Source organism: Pipra filicauda, unplaced genomic scaffold (assembly GCF_003945595.2).
Source record: "Pipra filicauda isolate LSUMZ 115617 unplaced genomic scaffold, ASM394559v2 scaffold48_size3843733_pilon, whole genome shotgun sequence".
Lineage (NCBI taxonomy): Eukaryota > Metazoa > Chordata > Aves > Passeriformes > Pipridae > Pipra > Pipra filicauda.
The window spans coordinates 3,219,471-3,241,701 of NW_024104631.1; the positions used below are offsets into that span (position 1 = coordinate 3,219,471).

Genomic DNA, 22,231 nt, shown 5'->3' on the forward strand with positions numbered 1-22,231 from the left:
GCGGAGGAACCAGCCATTGCTGACTTTGACTTTGCCAAGCTGAACTTTCACTTTGTATTGCAATCATACCTGGTTTTTCTGGCTAGGAAACAGGTTCCTTGTTGTTTAGTTTACTGTTTGCCACTGACACTCACTTGATGCTGATAGGGCTATCAGGGTTTCCATTACTGAAGGATACAAGATGCTCCCTTTACAAAGAATCTTACTGCCTTTTGGAGACCCTGTCTTTAAAAGGAATATATTTGCTTTTTGAAGAGGCTCTGTGAGTTTGCTCATATAGTTGACAAAGATGCAATCAAGGTGTACTGTTCTTGGCCTTTCTTCTTTTCTGCAGTTTGTTCCTGGATTGCAAAAAAAAAAATATCCCAAGATTAATAACTTTTACGAGAGATGTAATGGCAGAATGGAAAATAAACTCTCAGATGACTAAACAATGAAGACTGGTTTGCTTAAGCATTATTAAGGGCTGTAACTGAATTGAGACTAGCTCAGTTGGTTAGAACCTGGTGCTTATAATGATGAGGTTGTGGGTTCAATTCCTGTATGGACCATTCACTTAAGAGCTGGACTTGATGATCCTTGTGGGGTCCCTTCCAACTCAGAATATTCTGTGATTTAGTGCGCTAAGTGAGATTACAAAAAGTTTACCTTAACTGCAGAAATTTGACTTCTCTAATCAAGGCTGCTTGATAACAGCCCAAGCATGCCTTAAAGGATGCACATATACTTTAAGATGGAAAATCTGTCATGTACCTCATACCTGCTGCCACTGAGCAGTTCTGGTAGCAGAACAGTCCTGGAAAACCAGGGAGTGCTGGAGTAATCCAAGGGGTGTCCCCCTAGCTGGGGGTCATGTAGCCAGCAGTAGCAAGACTAGGATGCTACAGAGGGTGGTATATGAAATCATTCCCTAAACTGTTGGGAAATGATATCTTCATTACAGAATGTTTCTCTAATCTCCATCTGTTAGTTACTGCTTATTACTGTAAATGTGTGGATTATTTGTATATGTATCCAATTGCAGTTTAATCCCCTTGGTTCTTGTCATCCCTAGTATTTTGTGCCATTGAGTCCTAAAGGTTATCCACCTATTCTTTTTAAAGTGTAAATTTGAAACGTGATTTGGTTCTGTTTGACTTTGTATTAGGAGGGCAAGTAAAAAATACTTCCTAATTAACTTCCACTATATTCTGTATATTTATTTAGTCCTATTGTCATCTGCCAGATAAACAGCCCTGATCTTGTCAGTCACTCCTAATTCAGTTGTCTTTCTTGACTAATAACTTTTACTGTCTGACTCAAGGACCCTTTATTACCTCCATATGTTTTTAGATGTGGAGGTCAGAGGGAGCCTGTATTCATGATGTTGATTCAATGCTGGCTTTTATGCTATTATAATATTTAAAGTGTTTTGTTTTTCTTATTCCATTGGGAAGATTCCAGCTTTTGTTTACTGTGTTTGTGCTGAGCAAAATTCTTGATCTTTTGTGAGATGGTGCGACGGGCTTTCCTGCAGTGAACTCTGTATTATGTTGCTGGATTTTATTTCTATCTATTTTCTGACAGTAAGTTTTGTAATCTGGTTATTTACACTATCTTTTTTTACCAGTGTTTCTAGTTTGTTCTTAGTCAAAGGCTTGACTAGATGTTGGGATCAAGAGATAGGATGAAAAGAAAAAGCCACCATTCATCTTGGGTAGTGTTGCCACAAGTGGGATATTTATTTTTCATTTGTTGTCAACAAAAAGTTTGGACTATAATTGCTCCATTGTGTGGTTTTTTTTCTTTCCCACTTTGACTGATTGTGTAAGCATGTGGTTTTCTCCCTCTGATCATTTCAGTGATCTGTTGGCAACAGGCTGAAAAGCACTTTCTAAATCATATATGGAACTGGTAGCAAAACCATAATAAAATATGTTAATCTGACACTTTTTAAGAGAAATTCCTGCCACCTCCTTAAGACAACCTGAGACCTTTCATTCCAGCGCTCCTTGAGCTCAGCCTGGCTCCTCAATTGCAGTAGTGCCTATTCAGGTGCCTTTTCCCTGAAATTCTATTGAACTTCTGCTGAGGTGCAATGTTTTAACACCACAAAATAGCAAATAGTGATGATAACAGATCAGTAAAAATGTCCCTTAGCATACCAAAGCAGTTAACCTACTGCCTTGGGAGCGTTGGAGGGAGTTCAGTTCTTTGTGACCACTCCAGATCAGCCTGAAGAGTCTCTCTCTCCATATTTTTCCAGTAAGGTTTCCAGCAGCTAATCCTCCAGTGCTGCTTCCTAGGTTGCAGCTACAGGACCCATCAAGGAGCAGTCTCTGGCAAACACTTTTTTGTTAGGTTTGACTACAGTATCAACACAGCAGATGTTGTCAAAGTAAATAACCCCAGTAAATTGTCTGCAAAGCCCAACCTGTTCCACATGAGTTTGCCCCTTTATGAGTGTGGATCATATGAGTTCATAATTCCAAAGTCTCCCTGAAATTACAGTTCTGTTGCTTTTGCCAGTGAGTAGCACAAAGAACTGAGAGGCCAAAGTTGCAAGGGTGACTAAATAGTTTCTCATAATTTTAAGGTAATTAGCCCTGTGAGCTAAATGCTGTTCTTTTAATAAGAGTTAGAAAATATGGTATTAATTCTGCTTCTGCTTTCTAGGGGGCTTCAGTTTCAGCCACACTGATGGTTGAGCTCCTACCTTCTAAAAATGTATTCTGAGCATGCAAAGAAGCTCATCTGAGCTGCGGCTAAATCTGAAATCTTCTGCTGGCTCTCTTCCTAGCAGTGCTGGGACAAGCCCGTTTTTGGGATGCTTCTTTGTGCTGTGTTTTAAAATGAGGGTGTATTCCCTCCTTACTGAGAATGTTTTTGTGGGGTTTAGGGTCTTCTTTCTCAGCACTGGCATTTGCCTGTTTGTCTGCCTAACCCCCTTCCGTCCCTCTCTCCCCAGTTTTCATTTTCAGTTTTTTTTGTTTATGTTGAACTTTTGCCTGCTCAGCTGCAGCACAGCTCAGTTTTGGCAGCCCGCCTTGTGGTGTACAATTCTACAACTTCTGCTGCTGAGCAGCATGTTGGAAATTGCTTTGAAATAAATCCATGTTGGACCAAAAGCAGCATCTTTGTTGTTACCCCCTCAGAATAATTTGGTGCTATAATTGGAATTCTCATCTGAAATAAATAAACACAATGTCAGATCTATAGGTGGATCTGGATGCATAGTCAGTGAGATGGATCTACAGCCCTGCCCTTGGAAGAGAGATGCATTTGCGAAGTGTGCATGTCAGTTCTGGTGCCTTGGAGCAGGTTAGGGCTGGAGGGCAGCCCCAAATCCCCGCTGGGCCATCTCGAGATCTGTCAGAGGAAATGTTTACTCTGTGCTGCTCTTGACATAAATTTACCCTAAGTCTTGTGTTGCTTCCACTCTCATCTTTGGAAAGCTGATATTCAGGGTCAAAAATAGGAGGCTGTGGCTCCACCATTCTACTGATGCTTTACCTGTCCTTGGTTGGCATGTGGGAAGGGAAATGAGGCTGTGGGCTTTTGTACTCCTTTTATGTGTAGGCTGATAGCTGCGCACAGTCTAGGATTTCCATTTCAACGTGGATATGCAGGAAATTCAGAGAAAATTGGCAGGAATAGTCAGAGCAAGAGAATGACTGAGAAAAACCATTCTGGTAGAGACAATTTGGTAGATAAGTATGAGAGAGATTTAGAAAATCGTGGGTGGGCTGGACAGGATGGGTAGAGAAGAATGGTTTCATGGCTTTTAGTACAGAAGGGAAGCATGACTTAAATGAAACTACTAGGAACCAGCTTCACAGCAAGCAGGAACCCTTTGCAGGAGGGTGACAAAGGTGCCAAAAGTTAATCTGGGGAGACTGGAGCTAATACACAGAAATATACTGAGACATGAAAAACACATAGAAGCAACATGCATCTCAGGAATGGGGTGTGTTGAAAATGGAATTGGAGCTCGGGAGAGTACTACAGGCTCGCCCTAACACACATGCACATTGGCTTGGTTTTTAACTTAAGGTATCCAGTTCTCAAGACTGTTTAACTGTGTGTCTGGGTGTGGTGTGATATTTTCTGTTGCAGATCTTTAGTCTGTTTCAAAACAGCCATTCATGTCTTCTATGGTGTAATTCAGTAACTTGAAATTGTTTTTTCCCAGGGCTTTGCAGTCTGGGCATTTTTGCTATGGGCTACTGCCCTTTCCCCCCTGAATTCTCATATTGTTGTTTGATATTTAAAAAACAGATCTCCTGAAACCTGATTGTGTTAAAACCTGCTGCTGTAAAAGTGGTGTTTAAATACACTTCATGCTCCTCTAATTGAGAAACACCTAGGACACAGAGACTTGAAGTTGCTTTTTCAAGCCAAAGATATGGTTGCTGTTTGTCTGTCACGCCAGTAATGGTTCCAAGCGTTTTTGTAAATTCAGTCAAGACACAGTCTACTGCAAGCCAGGAAAGCAAGCGATGAGAAGGTACTGATGAGATGAAAGTGAGGTGGGGAAGACCTGCAGTACAGCTAATTTGCAATTAGCATCTCCCCACTGACCTGTTGTCTGCCTGTCCTGCAACAGAAAGAATTTGGTTTGAAAGGATGCTAAAGATGTCTGTAGGAAGCTGTCAGGGCTATGTGTCTGTGGTGCCAGCAGAGGAGGAGCAGGTCGTGCCCTGTAAGCTTCTGCGGAAAGACTCATTTAGTACAGCTTGATGGGAATTGGGTAATGGCAGTATGTTTGGAGATTAGATGGAGGAGTAAATGATGGATGAACTGCATTGCCCAAAAAATACTGTATACAGCTGTCATGCCTGCATTCTCAGGATCAATAGCTGTCGTAACAGTGAGTAGTTATCCCTACACTGTCCCCTTCTTCTCCCCGACACTTAGCTCCCCATTGCACTCCTGTTGCTCAGTGATGTAGTAGCACCTATGAAAAAAAGGTGAAGTGGTGTAGATTGCATTTTAAACATAACCGGAAATCCTTTTTGGTTTTGCTGTGGTTTGGGGGGGTTGTTTTGTTTTTTTTAAGAATCATTTTCCATTGCAGTTCCTTTCTAAACCTCCAAATGGACTTGTACATTTTTTGAGCATAATAAAATTAGTGAATTGGTGGTTTTTTTCCTCCTGCTTTGTCTGACAAAATTCCTTCTTCTCCTTTCGTATCCCAACATTTCTGAGGAACTGGGAATATTGGTACTGGCATTAGAGAAAAAACTCCAGGAAGAGGCTTACTGGCTTCTTCAAACATTGTGTAAACCCAAAGCTTTCAGAATTTATAAGATAAACCTTTTAGAATTGGTAAGAATTGGGTCACTTTTTGTATTGCCTCTTCTTGGTCTGAAAAAGGGGGATTTCGGGGACCATGTCATAGAATAGAATCATAGAATCGATTGGGTTGGAAAAGACCTCCGAGATCATCGAGTGCAACCCTTGGTCCAAATCCAGTCCATTTACTAGATCATGGCACTCAGTGCCACGTCCAATCTGCGTTTAAAAATCTCCAGGGATGGTGAATCCACCACCTCTCTGGGCAGCCCATTCCAATGCCTGATTACTCTCTCTGTAAAGAATTTTCTCCTGATATCCAACTTAAATTTCCCCTGGCGGAGCTTAAGCCCGTGCCCCCTTGTCCTATTGCTGAGTGCCTGAGAGAAGAGACCAACCCCCACCTGGCTAGAACTTCCCTTCAGGTAGTTATAGACGGTGATGAGGTCACCTCTGAGCCTCCTCTTCTCCAGGCTAAACAACCCCAGCTCCCTCAGCCTCTCCCCATAGGACTTATGCTCCAGTCCCTTCACCAGCCTTGTTGCTCTTCTCTGGACCCGCTCCAGCACCTCAATATCCTTTCTGAACTGAGGGGCCCAGAACTGAACACAATACTCAAGGTGTGGCCTCACCAACGCAGAGTACAGGGGAAGGATCACTTCCCTGCTCCTGCTGGCCACGCTATTATTGATACAGGACAAGATCCCACTGGCCTTCTTGGCCACCTGGGCACACTGTTGGCTCATGTTGAGCTTCCTGTCAATTAGTACCCCCAGGTCCCTTTCTGCCTGGCTGCTTTCCAGCCACTCTGTGCCCAGCCTGTAGCGCTGCAGGGGGTTGTTGTGGCCAAAGTGCAGGACCCGGCACTTGGCTTTATTGAACTTCATCCCATTGGAATCAGCCCATCTCTCAAGTCTATCCAGATCCCTCTGCAGAGCCCTCCTGCCTTCCAGCAGGTCGACACTCCCTCCCAATTTGGTGTCATCAGCAAATTTGCTGATGATGGACTCAATGATGTCCAGTTGCTTCTCTTAGAAAGGTGCCCCAAGATCTGTGCCATACTGTTTTTCCCTCCAATGATCTGCAGTTCTGTGTCTGTGAGCGCAGGAGGGATGGAGACAAAGGCAGTTTCCTTGCTTGTGATTTCTGGACCTCTTCCCAGTGGGAACTGTGTTCCCCTAACTGTTGTCCGTGTGGTCACTCAGCTACTTATTCCCTATGATTTCTCAAAAGCTACTGGTTTTCTAATAACTTTTCTTATACAGGTTCCAAAGATCTGCAACCACTCCATCCTACTAGAATTAACCCAAAGGAAGACCCTTAGTCTATGGCTTGGCTTTACTTTGTGCTTCAATGTGGACAGTATCTTCTTACTGTTTTACCCACCACTTCACAGATGAGTGTGGTGCTTGATGCTTTCAACCTGAAAGAAATCGGTTTCTGACATCACCTTAACCACAGTCTACATATGATGATGCTTATTAATAACTTCCAGTGTAGCACTATTGCATAGAAAACTAAGGAACCACCTCTGATGTCTGGAAATTTTGGTGGACACTTGTGTGAGTACAAGTTAGCCAGTCATGGAACTGGGAGAAAACATGGCTGAAGGAGTTTTTTCTGTGCAATTCCTCTAAAACTGTCTAGACAAAATAATTTTTTCAGGTAGAACTTACGCAGCAAAAAACCCCCAGATTTATATGCCATGAATTTAAATTGTATAGTAAACTTCTGTATTACATTTTATATTAAATTTTGGACTCTTTAAAGTGATTATCTTTGAACATTGATACTTTTCTATAACTCAATTATTTTTGTACCTAATAAAATTCTAAAGAATTTGATATTATTTCTTGGTGCTTAAAACTGTATTGCCTAGTATTGCCATTAAAGTAAGTTGTTTAAACTATTCAAACTATTTATACAAGATTTTTCTCTTTGTACGCCTTCAAACCTTCATAAAATCCCTGTTTCCAGAAAATCTGTTGCTGCAAAAAGGCACATGCTTGTGCCCTTGCCTGATTCATTTTCCAGCCTTTACCATGCCCTGAGGCTACAGACCTGTTCCTGATTTTGATTATGTTGTCCAACCTTTTGGTAAAAGCACAGTTGACATGATTTCAGACTGGGTCGCTCAACGTTTTATCCAGTTTGCTTCTGGAAACCTGTGAGGATGGAGATCGTGCAGCCTCTCTGGGCAACCTGCCCCGCTGTTTGACTGTCCTTATGGTGAAAATATCTTTCCAAAATATCTGATCTGAACCTCAGTTAATCTAATCCAGCCTCCATCTTCCTTGCATTCTCTATCACTACCCAATTTATTTCTATATTAATTTATTTGCCTTTGGTGCTGATATCTGTGTCAGATTACCTGTGGAATTTTCTCTGTGGTCAACATTTTCAATCAGTCAGATGAGTCCATCATTACAGAGAGCATGATCTGGAGCTTTTGTGGCTAAAGACAACACTTCTGTGGTGTTTCAAAGCTATGGGACCAGGCACGGGAGAGCAGTGGCATTGCTGGCTAGCTTAGCACAATGAACTGGACCATTAGTGCTACCAGCACAGTGCAGCACCTTAAAAACTGGGAAAAACTGAATGGGAATTGAAATGCCCATTAGTTTAATGAGATGTAAATAAAATATTTGACCACAAGACTGTCCTTTCTTTGGTAGAGTTTGTTTCGTTTGGACATGGGGTCATCTGTGTCCTAGTTTCGCTATACATGGAGGAGGTGGTGATGATGAAAATGAAACAGGAGCCCAGCTGCCTTAAAAACGAGGGCCAAAGGCACATGTGTTTAATCATTTCTCCATAAGGCTGGAGTTTTATTCAAGGACTAGAAGGATGCAGGTGGATCAGGAAATCCATAACACAAATCCTCTACCATCCTGAACAGAGTGACAACAAACGGGGTGACAATACCAGTTTACTTCTGTGGAGGAAATGGTTTAGCATTTCAAATAATTTAATTGTCTTTAATTGTGAAATCAAAGTGTATCAATCAAGTGTGAAAAAGGGCTCAATAAATTTAATCATGAAACACTAAATTATGGCTAGATGGTAGGTTTGATTTTGTCTTCTATTTCTTTTGATGACACAGAGGAATCTATTGGTTATGATGCTCAGGTAATTACCTATCACAGTGATAATTTTAATGGCACATGATTTCTTATGTTTTCTACTTGAAAAATATGTTAACGTGTAAGAAAAAAATAATTTTTGCTATTTTGTAGATTTTGATTAGCAACGTATTTTTAAATTCAATCAGGAGACAGTCTTGTAAAGCCGGTCACTTATATAGGATCACATTTCCTGGTCATTTTAAGCACAGTTGAGAATGTACGTGCAACACCATTGTCTCTACTGTCATTTTATTTCAGCTTTTCTAAGTATGTCTGCATAGAAGTGTTTTAATGGGACAACTGGCTTGTGCTGTTTCGTCTTCAGATTTTTCTTCCTCAAGGGAAGTCTGTTAGTCTTTTAAAATTAGTTACAACTTGCTCAATAACCAGCTTGGGAGTTGGAAGAAATCTGGGAGGAATGCTAGAAGGAGAAGAGACCTTTTGAGTAGCAATTTACTAGCTGTTTGTGAAATGCTGAGTTAATATAAAACTATATTACTATTCTACCAGTGCTAATAATGTATAACATTATTCTTCTGTATTGCATTTTTAAAATAATGTACATGAACAAATCAGTCTTCGTAACATCCTGTGAGAGAGATAACTATCAGCATTATTCTAATCCTCATAGTGTATTAAATGAGAATAACAACTGTTTCAAATGGAGAGCTCAACAAGAGGCAGAAATAGCACGTTTCCTTCTCAAAGTCCTGTAGCAGGTTGCGTTGATCATCCCATATGTCTTTCTCAAGCCAATTGTGACACTTTACCTTTGCAAAAATATCTCTTATCATTCTAACTTTTCAAATTTCCTATTTTGCTAAAAATCATAGAGCAGCCCAGGTTGGGTCCAACATTTTGTGGGAAAGAGAGCCTAGATGAGGCTATCTAGCATGCTGTCCAATCACATCTTGGAAACCTACAGTGATGGGGCCTCTACGCTGCCCCTGGTGAAGTTATTCCAGTAAATGCTTGTTCTCAATATAAAAAAAAATCTTTTTCCTATTGAGATGAATGATCTTGATAGAAGATCAAAATGTACTTCAGAATGACCCATAAATTTTTATATAGTAGATTGCTACATAAAAGGAATGTATGTGTGTGTGAAGTCATCTGTATTACTATGTGAGGAAGGGAGACAAACCGTTGTGCTCTCTAGCGCAAAAGTCTCCAGCTTTTCTGGATTGCAGCTTGGAATTTGTTAGAGTTCTATCCTTTCAGGCTTCTGACAATACCAAACTCTATTACTGAATTCGAATCTCAAACCTAGGAAAAGCTATTGCATTTTTGTCAAGTTCTCAATTTTATTTAGCACCCCTCCACATGATGGAATGGACGTTTGGTTATGTAGGCAGTGTAGTTTGGTTATGTAGGCAGTTTAGTTAGCATAAGATGAAAATATACTTACTGCTCTACTAAGAAGAGTGATTATTGAGTTAGTACTTTTATGGATATACTTTATTGGCAAAGGTCTTGATCTTGCAAGATATTCGACTGAACTACTGCAGAAGCACTGTGCAAGATCCTTTAGTGGCATGGAGAACAAGGAAGCTTACAGTACCTTTAAAGTGATGACATGTTAATTGGTGGCTCACTCACAATGCTGAGGTTTCTCTGGTGCTCTTTTGTATTCTATGTCTGCCTAGATATGTTTCTGTGAACCGTGTAAAGTCCATTATTTCATGCATAAAATCTTTGATTGAAAGGGCTCAAATAATTAATGGCTATACTGCCTGTGCAGCAACCTATCAAACTATTGAAATATAGTATTTTCAATTATGTATCACCCTGTTTTAGTAAGTTTCTAACAAGCACACCTAACTTGTACAGGATGAATAAAATTCTCTTAAAATTTCTTTATGCATTTTTCTCTCTGTCTTGTTTACCCAGTGTGCCCCTACTCCACTGCCGGCTCACACTTTTCTTTCTTATCTTGGCTTTCCCTTCCTCATTCTGACAGTGGATTTGTTTACTCAGGCTCTCCAGCTATCAAAAATTCTTTCTTATGGCTTTTTTCGCCTCACGGCCTTTGAATAACACTTTATCTCCAGATCTTACTTCAAAGCTCTTTTTCTCTTCAGTTGCAATGTTGCTTTTAATTGTAAATGGTGGTTTTTAATAAAGATTACTGCTAAATTAAAATGTAATCATTTTATTTATCAATTCAGGGGCAAATTAGTGTCCCAGGTGTGATACTGTGATTACTGTTATTACTTTGAATGGGACTTTGGTTCTGTCTTTAATTTTTTTAAGAATAGCGCTGCAGTGAGTCATTTTAATGTTAATCCATTGCAGCTATGACCAAATCAGACTACAGATTTGAAAACTGTTTTACTGCAGGATGTGCACTCCTGGGGATAGTCGGCAGTGCAGACTTCCTGGGATGGGACTGCTAGTTCTGTGTTCTACCTGCAAAGCCTCTCTTTTTTGGGGAGATGGTGGCAATAGATTTATTTCCCATGTTTCCTATGCAATGATGTCTCCCTGTTACAGGAGAGAAGGAAAAAAGTCTATACACCTCATAGTCTTCTGCCGTGGTTTGTGCCTCTAGGACTTTTCTCGATGCTGCGGGTAGCATCAGTGTCTGTTGCCTGTATTTTTTTTGGACAGGTATTTCCCAGTTCATGGCCTAAGACAGATCATAGTTTCTCAGGCAGAAAGGCTCAGTCTTGACAACCTGTTTAAATCCATAGTACTGTATGATTTTCAAAACCATCTTGCTGTGCCTCAGTTGCAGATTTCATGTATAGTTAATTAAAAAAAGGGCAGAAGTCAGAAGTCTTGGTGTTCCTTCACCTTCCACTTGCCTTGCTATTCTTTTCATTTATACCAGTATGCACTAAAACAAGCTTCTGCTCCCTGCTGCACATCCATGAGGCACTAGTGAGATTCTGACCTCAAAATTTCACTTTCCTTTGTTCTGTAGACAATGATAGGCATTAGACTAAATCAAGGCATGTTCAAAGAAGGTTGTTTCTTTACTCTGAAAGTTTAATCTCCACTTTCATAGGAGATTTCCTACATGGCATGATTTGCCAGCCAGTTTTATCAACAGATTTTTTTTCCTCCAGAGCTCTTTTACCATGGCCCTCCAAACTTAGCATGTGTTTTTTGAGAGTCTTGACAACTTTAAAATTCCAAGTGTGAAAGTACAGACTCAGTTTTCTAAAATCTTGGCTTGCTTTTTCTGACTTGTGTTCCTTAAAAATAACTGAATATGAAGGTTCTAAGTTCAGCCTTTTTTTTTTCCCCTTGAGGTGCAAACATGTTTCTCAAGACTTAGGGAGAATCTGCTGATAAAGATGTAATCAAAATTTGATTAATCCTGCCACATGCTTACCAATTCTGCAAAAGTAAAGACTATTATTCCACAGCTGATTAACCTCCTTCAGCAAGTGTTAAATGCACTCCTTTCTTTGTTATTTCAAACTTCGCCACTCTTTCATTATGGCAAATTTAAACTTCCATTTAGAAATTATACCAATTAGTTTCAGGAGTTTCTTAATAAAAATTTCGGTAGACAATCTAGTAAGAATTATGCGCGCTTTCCTTTGACAAACTATACAATACACTCTTCCTTTTATATCTGCTTCAACTTGGAAATGCCTCATCAGGTAATTTCAATCTGTTTTCTCTACCAAATCACCAATTAAAAATTTTAAATAACATAGAATTTGGGAAAAAAACCCCAAACAACACAAAACCAAGACATGTGACAGTATCATTGACTGTTATGTTTTGGTCTTACTGAAACTTGACTTTCCTACTTCCAAGCTAGCTGAGATTTATATATGCAGCACTTACTTGGCAGCTAGTATCTGCAGGACTCTGAGGGGAGCTGCAGTGAAGCCTTTGCCAGGGACTGCGGAGCCTCCTTCCCAGCTGCCAAGTCTGAGCCCCAAGGGGGTGAGGAGAAATGCCTGAATGAAGCAGAGCTCTGCTAGTATAAAACTTGGTGTATGTGAAAGCAGTAGGCTCACACAGTACAAATCCATGCAGTGGCTCTAGTCCACAATCTTCTGCATGTGGTACTTTTACTCTCATGGGTAGTCCTTGGGGGTACCCCCAGGCGTTCTATTAAGCAGGTCTAAATGTCTATGCACAGTTATCACCTTTGTGTCCAGTCCTGCAAAAATTGTATGTATAGGCTGCATTCATGAGTAGTTTATTCATAGAGTTCAACATTCTTAAGTTTCCCTAATTTCAGAAATCTATAAATAAAGCAGCTCAAGGGTATGTAATTAGTAATATCTGGATGCCTGCCTAGGCCTGCGTGGCAGAATGACCTGTACATGGTAAGCCTTATTACCATGCATTAGGTGATTTAGTGCATAGTTTTACAGGAAACATTTTAGGACATACAGACATATTCTAGCTGTAATTTCATTTCTGAATATGAGAAACTAATTTAGCTAAATTGCTTAATTCTTTAGAAGCACTTAATCTGATTTAGTCTGTACATGTAGTCTTCAGTAACAAGGGAAACTTATTAACCCAAAGATCTCTTTAAAAATTACATATTCCAGCTGGCTTGCAAGAAACACACCAATCAGTTGGTGAACTTGCACAGAAACATTCATTTTGAGATAACCAGTTCAGATCCAATGCTGGCCAAGAGCTCTGTGGGGATGAAGAGGTGCAATTTTCTTTATCAGTAAGGAAGCACTCAAATTTTCAAACCATTTACCTGTTTTGAACCTGCACCATTAAAATTAGTGCTCAAAATGGAAATACTTGTAGCTGCATCATGTGGATCTTGGCATGCAAATATGTGGTGGTCAGTTGAAGTAATAGGGGCAACTGAAGTTCAGACTTAGCTTTCCCCACTGAATGGACACACTAGACCACTGTGTAAAGAAATAATCCAAATGAGTAAGAGCATCAGAATGCCTCTCTATAAGGGCTTGGCTTTGAAAAGATAGTCTAGAGATATTAGTAAAAAGAGTAATCTAGGAAAAGTTTGCAGTGCTTCAAGAATCTGAAACATAAATGTCCAAGGAGAATAGACTTCCAAATACAGAACCTTGCTCAGAAAGATCATACAGCATAAAGAGAATTGCAGTTGTCCAATTAAAGTGAATCAGGAAATAGTGACTGTAAAAATGACATTGTAAGTTCTCTCTCAATGACTTACATACCAAATTTCCTCACTTTATACTCTAAAGGAAGAGACAAGTTCTTACTCTCTGTTCTGCACAATCTGTGATCTAAAATCAAGATATATGCTTTCTTCCTCTTTTTGAGCATCACTATCAGCAAATGAATTCTACTCAGAACTTTGCAAACACTTTTTTGACCGATGCATAAAAGTGGATGAAAAAATAACTATAATGTTGTATGGCTGATTGGTGCTGCATTTGTAGCAGAAGTAACTTAGCTTTCTTGACCTAGTAAATAGATTTGATCAGCAGTTTTATATTACATGGCGAGATGTTGCTTAGTGGTGGGCAAAACCATGCTTTTCCTGCTATAAAGAAATTATAAACAAGGGAGATTGGAAGCTTAAAGTGTTTAGTATTTTAAGTGTGACACTAGGGATATACAAGAATCAAATAACAAACGTTATGGCATTGTCAGCCCCTGGGACGTTGCTCCTTTATATTACCCATATGCAACTTCCCTGATAACACAGAGCCTCTGTCATCATGTCTGGTACACTTTCCTCTTTCTGTGGCCTATGTTAATAGGATGACTAATGGGAGAGAGCATAGCATAGGTTTCCCTATTTCTACTGATTCTTGCCTGCTGGTGCAACTCAGAGCAGTATCCATGGTGCTCTAACATATGTTGGGAGACTGCATCCAGGCACAGTGAGGCCACGACTGGATGGGTGCCCAGGTGGCCAAGGGCCAGTACTGGTCCCTCATCCCTCGACAGAGTGACTCAGAGTCACTTTGCAGTAATTACAGCAGAGGACCTCTATCTGTGGTACTGGAATCGAAGTGCTTGTGTTGATACTTCTGTAAAACCGAGTGCGCACAGACCTCGGCTGGATACTGATGTAATTAACAAAGCATTATGGCTTCTCTCCAAGTAGTTAGATCCTGAAATACTCTACCTCTTTTAATTGCTACAAGGGAAGGTAAAGCTGAGGATTGTGAAAATCTAGAAAAACGAAGAAAGGTGACAGGTCCCAGTGGAGAGAGAGGCTTCTGCATGCTTGTGTCTCTGTGTATTAATTGGCTGTTTGTACATACACAAATGCAAGTTAAATGATGCATGCTTAAACATCCTCGTGTCAGCCACATTTTATGGAAAGTAATGCCTGCGTTATGAGGGAGATGAATTTTGAGGCTAGCAATGTAACATGGATATGAAGTCCAGTGCATTACCCCAGAATAAAGAGAGAAGGCAGCACAGTACGTACAAATTAGATGGTTAATGCAATTGAAAGTAAACACAAAATGTTTGTCTTAATTTTGGGTACAGGCATGGAAAAATACTACTGAAATGGAAAGTGGGTGATCAGAAATTTTCTGGATCATCTATATAGGAAAAAGAGAAATTGCCCTTCTCATTTCACTGTGGGTAGAAAAAAAATTAACGTTAGAGGGGCATATAGTTTGTTGTAATCCTAGAAATAAACATCTGCCTGTCCACTGTGGGGTGTTTGTGTTTAAGAAACTTGTTGTTTGCTGGAACTGATTTCTTCTATAAAGAAATTTGTTTTGGTGCTGGCCTCAGAGTCACAAATCTGTTTTAAAACACTGCTATTCTTCATTCTCTCTTTACTGAACTTGAATCTTGGTCCCACTCTAGCAGGAGTCCCAATACTTCCATAAAGATGCAACAGGACAGCTGTAATAAAAGACTGTTAAAAGTTATTTTGTATTTTCAGTTGTTATTATATGAAAATGAAGTAGACATAAACCGGTGGCAGCACTTAAAATCTAGTGCAAAAGTCTGCTCTATTCTAGAACAGTCATGTGAACAAATGTTGAATATCACTTCCAGCACAGAAGAGATGAAAATACCAATATGCCATTTGTAAACCTGCTTCCAAGATGATCTAAAGACTTTATTGTCTTACACCCAACCCCTTTTTACACTAATCTTGTAATAGCCAGATGATTTATGAAGAAAATATCATTTGGCTTTTATGTTGTGAGCAACAGAAGAGTGATTGCTTCTAAAGTGTTCCTGTTTACTGAGATATTAATGGAGGGATAATCCATTTACATTTTTACAGCGGAAGTTTTGTAATGCTTTTGGGATTCATTTACTCTTTGCATTTGTGGAATAGCCTCTACTGAAATAAAGCTGAAGTAATTTGCTGTGGAGGAATAAAGTAGTTTGTCAAAAAAGACTTTTTTTGAGGCGCCATACAAAATCCTGCTGTTAAAATAATAATTTGGGTTTTAAATACATTTTAAATATTTTTTCACAATCATCTTGTAAAGTGGACCAGAGTTGTAAATTCCACATGCTATATATTCAGTAAGGACTGTGCATACATTTTAACTATGTGTGTTTTGCAGATAGCGAGATGAATAAATATGGGTGATGTCAATTTGCATTAATCTTCTCAATAGCAGTAGTTTGGTTGTCCTGGCCTATTCTGTCAAAATTCTCTTCGAGGTGATAAGTGCTCTGATGTGCTCCTGCGTCTGCTCCTGCCACGCAGTCCTGCCAGGAAAAGCACCAACATTGCTATTACTCTGTGCTACAAGGGCAACATAGAGTGCAGTTTTCATTTACTAATGAGTATTATGTTACTCTACTGTCTTGGCATTGCAGGAACTAGACAATGATTATTTTGAACTGCAGACAGTGTCCTGCTTATCTGTTTTCTGCTGCTTAGGTAACCTTTGCAGAAGAATTGGAGCACGGAACGAGGGAATAAAGATGGACTGACAATGCACATCTAGTCAGACAGCTTATTGGTAGTTGGAGGTGTGGTACTTTGGGGAAAAAAAACATGCAACCAAAAATGTGGTACAGCTGACCAAGTGCTTGGACGCCTCAGCACTAATAAAGAAAGAATCTGGAACAGGAAAAAAAAAGCCTTCTGTATTGAGGGAACTTATCCCATTAGTAAAGTCTTACTACATTCTGTTTCTTTCAGATCCTTTTGAGGATGGAAACATTTTAAATTATAATAACTTGACTCACATGGCCTGCTCTACATTTAGCATTGCTATATATTGTACTTAGTTTATTGACTGTTGGCTTGTATACTCTATTTTTGTGTACATATGTGTCTGTGTAAATTGCAAACAAAAGCAGGTGATTCCTTGACTTCCTTTTTAGTATTCTGCTCCAGTACCTGTAACAATTGGACAAATGACATGATGTTTGCTGGCATTATGCATGGTGTAGCTGTGTGTGAGCACTCAGCCCTGCAGCTCAGGGAGCTCTCGTGGCCTCTCAGAAATACGCCACTTGTGATCAGTTAGTGAATAGAGGACACATGCTAAAATTACCCTTTACACACTTAGCTGTACAACTCGGGATTCTGGATGGCACCTGGAACAGCAAAGGCTTCTGAAAATGTAGCAGAGGCAGAAAAAAACTGTACAGAATCCATGAAGTACTGGGGTAGCATACCTCCCTGTAAGAAAAGAGAATCCAAAGCCAAAGGAGGACTTCAGGTTTTCTTCCTGTGTTAATTAGATTAGGAAAAAACAGATCTTGTATGGCCCAATATTCTTAAAAGCGCCCTATTCTTATAGGCAATGGCAAATCAGTGAAATTCCTGCATCCTATATCAACCAACTGGAAAAGGAAAAAGGGAAAGGACAAATAGGTGTTTTAAAATAAGCTTAGCAGAGGGAAAATACCTGTTACCCAAATTTGATTATTATCTGAAAGATAATGTTTTGCTATAACCCATTAAGTCATTGGTTTCAAAGCAAGTTCCCGTTGGGTGAAATTCTGTTGTCTGTGCTGGGATTGGAGATCAGACAAGATGGTGGGTTTGGACTTAAGGCTTATGAAGTATACCGTTCTGAGCAACTGTGTGTAAGATGGATAGTGCTCTAAAGCCTCCTGACCTAATCAGAAAAGCTTTCCTGATGAAGAAGCATAGCTGGCAATGTAGGCAATGTCCAGGATGGAGCTGTGCTATACTGAGCTTGTCTCTCAAACGGCTGGAGCATGCATATGGCTCCAGCAGGTTGGCTCCAGCTGGTGAGAGGGCCACAGAGATGGATAGAGAGTAGGATATTACTTGTAAATCTGTCTTAGAATGCACTGGTTGCAAGCTGCAAGTATGCCTAGAAGAGAAAACTTGCAGTAGCCTATACCTGTGTAATTCTGTTCTTTTTAATTGCAAAATTTAGCTAGAGAAATATGTTCCTGAAAAACACTCACGTAGCAGCAACTGGAAGGAGCTGTGATGACTTTCAGCGCACAAAGAAAAAAGACATGAAACAAAATTTAGATTAATCAGCTTTCAATAATCCTTTGAAGTGTCCTTAAATCATCATTTTAATATCATACACTGAAGTGGATTTACATTGACTTGTGTGCTGGTTTTGGCTGGGATAGAGTTAATTTTCTTCATAGCAGCTGGTATGGGGCTACGTTTTAGATTTGTGCTGAAAATAGTGTTGATAATACAGAGATGTCTGCTGATGGGGAGGGGTGAATGAATTCCTTGGTTTGCTTTGCTCGTGCACATGGCTTTTAGTTTCCCTATTAAACTGTCTTTATCTCAACCTATGAGTTTTCTACCTTTCACCCTTCTAGTTCTTTCCGCCATCCCATCAGGGGAGAGTGAGATAGTGGCTGTGTGGGGCTTAGTTGCTGGCTGGGGTTAAACCACAACAACTTGCAAAGTTCAAACACCCTGGCTAATTTCAGGGTAAATCCTAGAGGGGAGATGATATGTCCTGTAGTGGTTTGAACCAGGTTTTCCCCCTGAAGCTCAGAAAATGGTAAAACCCCAGGGGGTGGTAACCCCTGGAAGTTTTGAAGTTTTGTCCAATCTGCGCTCCTGCGAAATGTAAACATACCACAAGCAAACGGAAGAGAAGGTTAGTTGTACTTTGGTTGATTGTAGAAGTGGTAGCCATGCTGTGAAAGCCACGAGTAGTAGGGCAGGAGCCCTCTGGGGGCCTCTGGGCCCCCTCTCCTGCCCCCGGCTGGGGGGACTGCAGAGACTTGGAACAGTGTTAGACTGAGCTAAGTGTCTGTAGTTAAGCTGGGAGATGTTTTCTCCACCGTGGGCAGCGGAGACAGAGCAGAAGCAGAGATGCAGTGTCCAGAGGCTATGGCTGAAAGCCAACTGATAAGAACTGAACTGGAGAAACTGCAGAAACAGCATGCAACTGAGTAAGGAAGACACCGACTTGTCTCAGAGAGCCGAGAGAGAGCCAGCAGAGAGAGAGAGAGAGAGAACTGAGTTCTACAGAGTTTTGGGGGTAAGAACTGAACCAGACCCCCTAAACTCCTTTGAGACCTCTGGGAAAGGAGGGAGATGGACTCCTATTAAGGAGAGGAGTCTTGGACATGCAGCACTAGAGAGAGAGAGGAGATGAGAAGCTCAAAAGCATCCTGAAGCTGGGCCGGGACGGAGAAGAATGCGGAGAGGGTGACCTTGGCCGCCCCCCCCTCGCCACTGCTGCCAAGGTGGCAGCCTGAGACAGAGCACAGGAGCTCTGGTAGAACTCTTGAGGCAAAGGCTTTCAACTGAGTGCTGCCCAAGATGTTCTGACTCAGGGGTGAACCCCCCTGAGGAAGGGACTTTCACGAAGATGCCCCTGCACTTTGTGATATGCCCATGGTGAAGCGAGTTTTGTCCCTGCTGGCAGTCCACAGGTGAGACCTTTGCTTGGAGTCGAAGGAGAGCCAAGAGGGGTGAAAGGAGACCCCCTTGTGTCTTGAAAGACCTGCGTTTGGAGACGACGGGCCAAGGGGCTTGGAGACCCCCTTGTGTGTATTGAAAAGAGATCCAGCTCCAACTGCTGCATAGAATGGAAGACACAGAGAACCTGCTGCCTTAGAAGATACTGCTGCTCAGAATAGAGACTAGAAGGGATCTGTCCTTCTTCCCTCCTGGACTTTTATTTGGAGGGGAGAAGAGATCTAATCCATTGTAAATACTTATGTCATGGTAGAGATAGTTGTGATCGTGTGTATAATGTATTATAGTATTTATTTGTACAGTCATTGTAATATATTCCCTTTCCCCCATTTGGAGTCTGGTGTGTTTTGTCTGGAAAAAACCCATCTCACATTGGATTGAGATGTGACAGGGGGCTAGGACTAGGGAATTAGATTTTGAGGATCTCAAACCATGACATGTCCCTAAAACATATTATTCATTTTAACACTTAATACTTCTTCAGAAATAAAGCTAAAATGATTATCCTTGTAGTGGGTTGACCCTGGCTGGATACCAGGTACCCACTACAGCCGCTCTCTCACTTTTCCTCTGCAACTGGACAGAGGAGAGAGAAAAAAAACAGCTAAGGATTCATGAGTAGAGGTAAGAGCTGGGAGAGGTCAGTTACTGATCACCTTCACGGGCAAAACAAGACTCAAAGTGGGTATAGTACTTATATTTATTACTAACAGGATAAGAGCCAAAGACTGAGAAATAAAATAATCATAAAAACACCTTCACCCCACCCCTCCTTCCTTCCATGTTCTCCCTCCTCCTCCCCAGCGGTGCAGGGGGATGGGGAATGGGGGTTACAGTCAGTTGTTGTTTCTGCTGCTGCTCAGGGAGAGGAGTCCTTCCTTCCCCTGCTCCTGTGGGGTCCCTCCCACAGGAGACAGTCCTTGATGGACCTCTCCAGCGTGAGTCCATCCCTCGGGCAGCAGTTCTTCCCAAACTGCTGTCCCATGAGTCACTCTTCCATGAGGTGCAGTCCTTCATGAATGAGCTGTACCAATGTGGGTCCCCCACAGGGGCCACAAGTCCTACCCGGGAAAAAACTGCTCCAGCGTGGGCTTCCCTCTCCACAGGCTGCAGGTCTCCAGCAGGACCCCGCTCCATCCTGGGCCTCCCACGGGGTCACAGCCTCCTTCGTGCATCCACCTGCTCCAGCGTGGAATTCTCCATGGGCTGCAGGTGGGTGTCTGCTCCCCAATGGTCCTCCATGGGCTGCAGGGGCACAGCTGCTCCACCATGGTCTGCACCACGGGCTGCAGGGGCCTCAGCTCCGGCACCTGGAGCACTTCCTGCTCCTCCTTCTGTACTGACCTTGGTGTCTAGTTTGTTGTTCCCATGTTCTCACTCCACTCTGCCCTGGCTGAAATTCTTTCCATGCAACAACCTTCTGTTCTTAAATATGGTATCACAGAGGTGTTACTATTGCTCCTAATTGGTTCAGCCTTGGCTGACATTGGCTCCAGGGGAAGTTTCTAGCAGCTTGTAAGAGAAGCCACCCCTGTAGCCCCCCCACTACCAAAACCCAGCCACAGAAACCCACTACAGTCCTAAATGCTTAAACAAATGTTATGGATTACAAAATGATTCCTACCCAAATGGATTATAGAAAAACTATACCAAGTTGGAGATTATTCTTCAGAAGTTACCTAGTTTTCTGTGGGAAACTTACTGGCTATTTATGCTTTTATGCGTGAGTTTTTTAAATAAAACATTTCTTGATTTGAAGATCAGATTCCAAGTCAAGATCATTGTGCTGAAAAGTGACTTTTAGATGGAGAAATAGCATGTTTTAGAAAAAAATAGAGAGAGATACATATATTAACTATAGATTCCACAATGTGTGGAAGATTGTCATTTTCAGAAAAACAGATACCTCATAACTAAGACAACTTATTCTGAATCCAAAACCTTGCTCTTTTCATCCTGAGTTTCTCTGTCCAGCGCCCACGTTCAAAGAGGACCTTCAAATGCAAGCTGTATTTAAGCAGGTATATCCAGTAAAGTGAGTTTACCTGAAATGACTCCAGGGGGAATGATAAAAGCAATTGTAGCAGTCTCTATATAAAATAAACCAGAAAGAAATAGAAGAAATAACTTTCTACAGGGAGATCAATAATGAGTAGGACTCATGTTTTCTAAAGACCTTGGGAACCAGCTCGTAACTTAACTTGTTAAATGCTGCTGACACTAAAAAGACTGATTTCTTTTTTCCCCAGAAGGCTGAAGAGCAGCAGACTTCTGACAATTAAGACCTTTAAAAACATGTCAGTTTTGACATCCAAACCAAAGACATGCAGGGAAACTGTTAATTAGTTTTGACAATCCTGTGATGAAATCCTTCACTTCTGGGCCATGAGGTTAGAGATATTTCAGCCTATGTCTTCAGTCAACTGAAGAGGATAGATTTCTCCTTCTCTGGCTCTAGTATCTTAAACTTGCATTGAGTACATGTGATTTATTTTTCTGTGCTCTACTGGTGCCCTATGCAATATTGCTCCTTGGAAACCTGTGTGGAAGCAAAAACTGTGAAGATGTGGTGTCCTGAAAGTGGGAATTGTGGTCAATTCCTCATCTTTAGCAGACTCGCTGTATAGCAACAAAAATAAAATGTTTGGTAGTGTGTTTTCATTGGAGACAAAGTTTGCTGGATTAATCTGTGATGGCAGACTGATGAAGCTGCTAACCTAAAAGAAACTAGCAGCGTCTAACTAAAGAAACTAACAGGTCTTTTTGGTCCTTTGTAGATGTGGTACAGGTAAGAAATTTTTCTCATCTCATTAGTGCTGCACATAAGATCTGGAGGGTAAAAAAATGCTTTTTTAGTGTATTTGCTCTTTTTTTTTCCCTCAAAAGATTCAATGGTAGCTGGAGGATAATATTACCGAAAACTGAGATGCTTGTTTTCTCTTTTAAAGAACTGTGCATTTCTTCCATTTTGCCTTGTGATTGGTGAAACTCTTCTGTCTGTGCCTCCCAGGCTGGCATAGCAGAA

The 22,231-nt window shown here is 41.0% G+C and overlaps 1 protein-coding gene across 9 annotated transcripts in view; it reads left to right on the plus strand.

Annotated features, from left to right (window-relative positions):
- FARS2 (phenylalanyl-tRNA synthetase 2, mitochondrial) overlaps nucleotides 1–22,231 on the plus strand; it is a 241,277-nt gene that overhangs the window by 177,729 nt on the left and 41,317 nt on the right. Inside the window, exon 8 of one of the 9 annotated variants that reach the window (XM_039386532.1) lies at nucleotides 6,540–6,973. The exons of the other annotated variants lie outside the window; for them this stretch is intronic. Within the exon in view, the coding sequence (XP_039242466.1) occupies nucleotides 6,540–6,573 (34 nt within the window). The 3' untranslated portion in view covers nucleotides 6,574–6,973. Of the gene's footprint in view, nucleotides 1–6,539; nucleotides 6,974–22,231 lie in introns of those variants that run through there. 9 annotated transcript variants of the gene reach the window in all.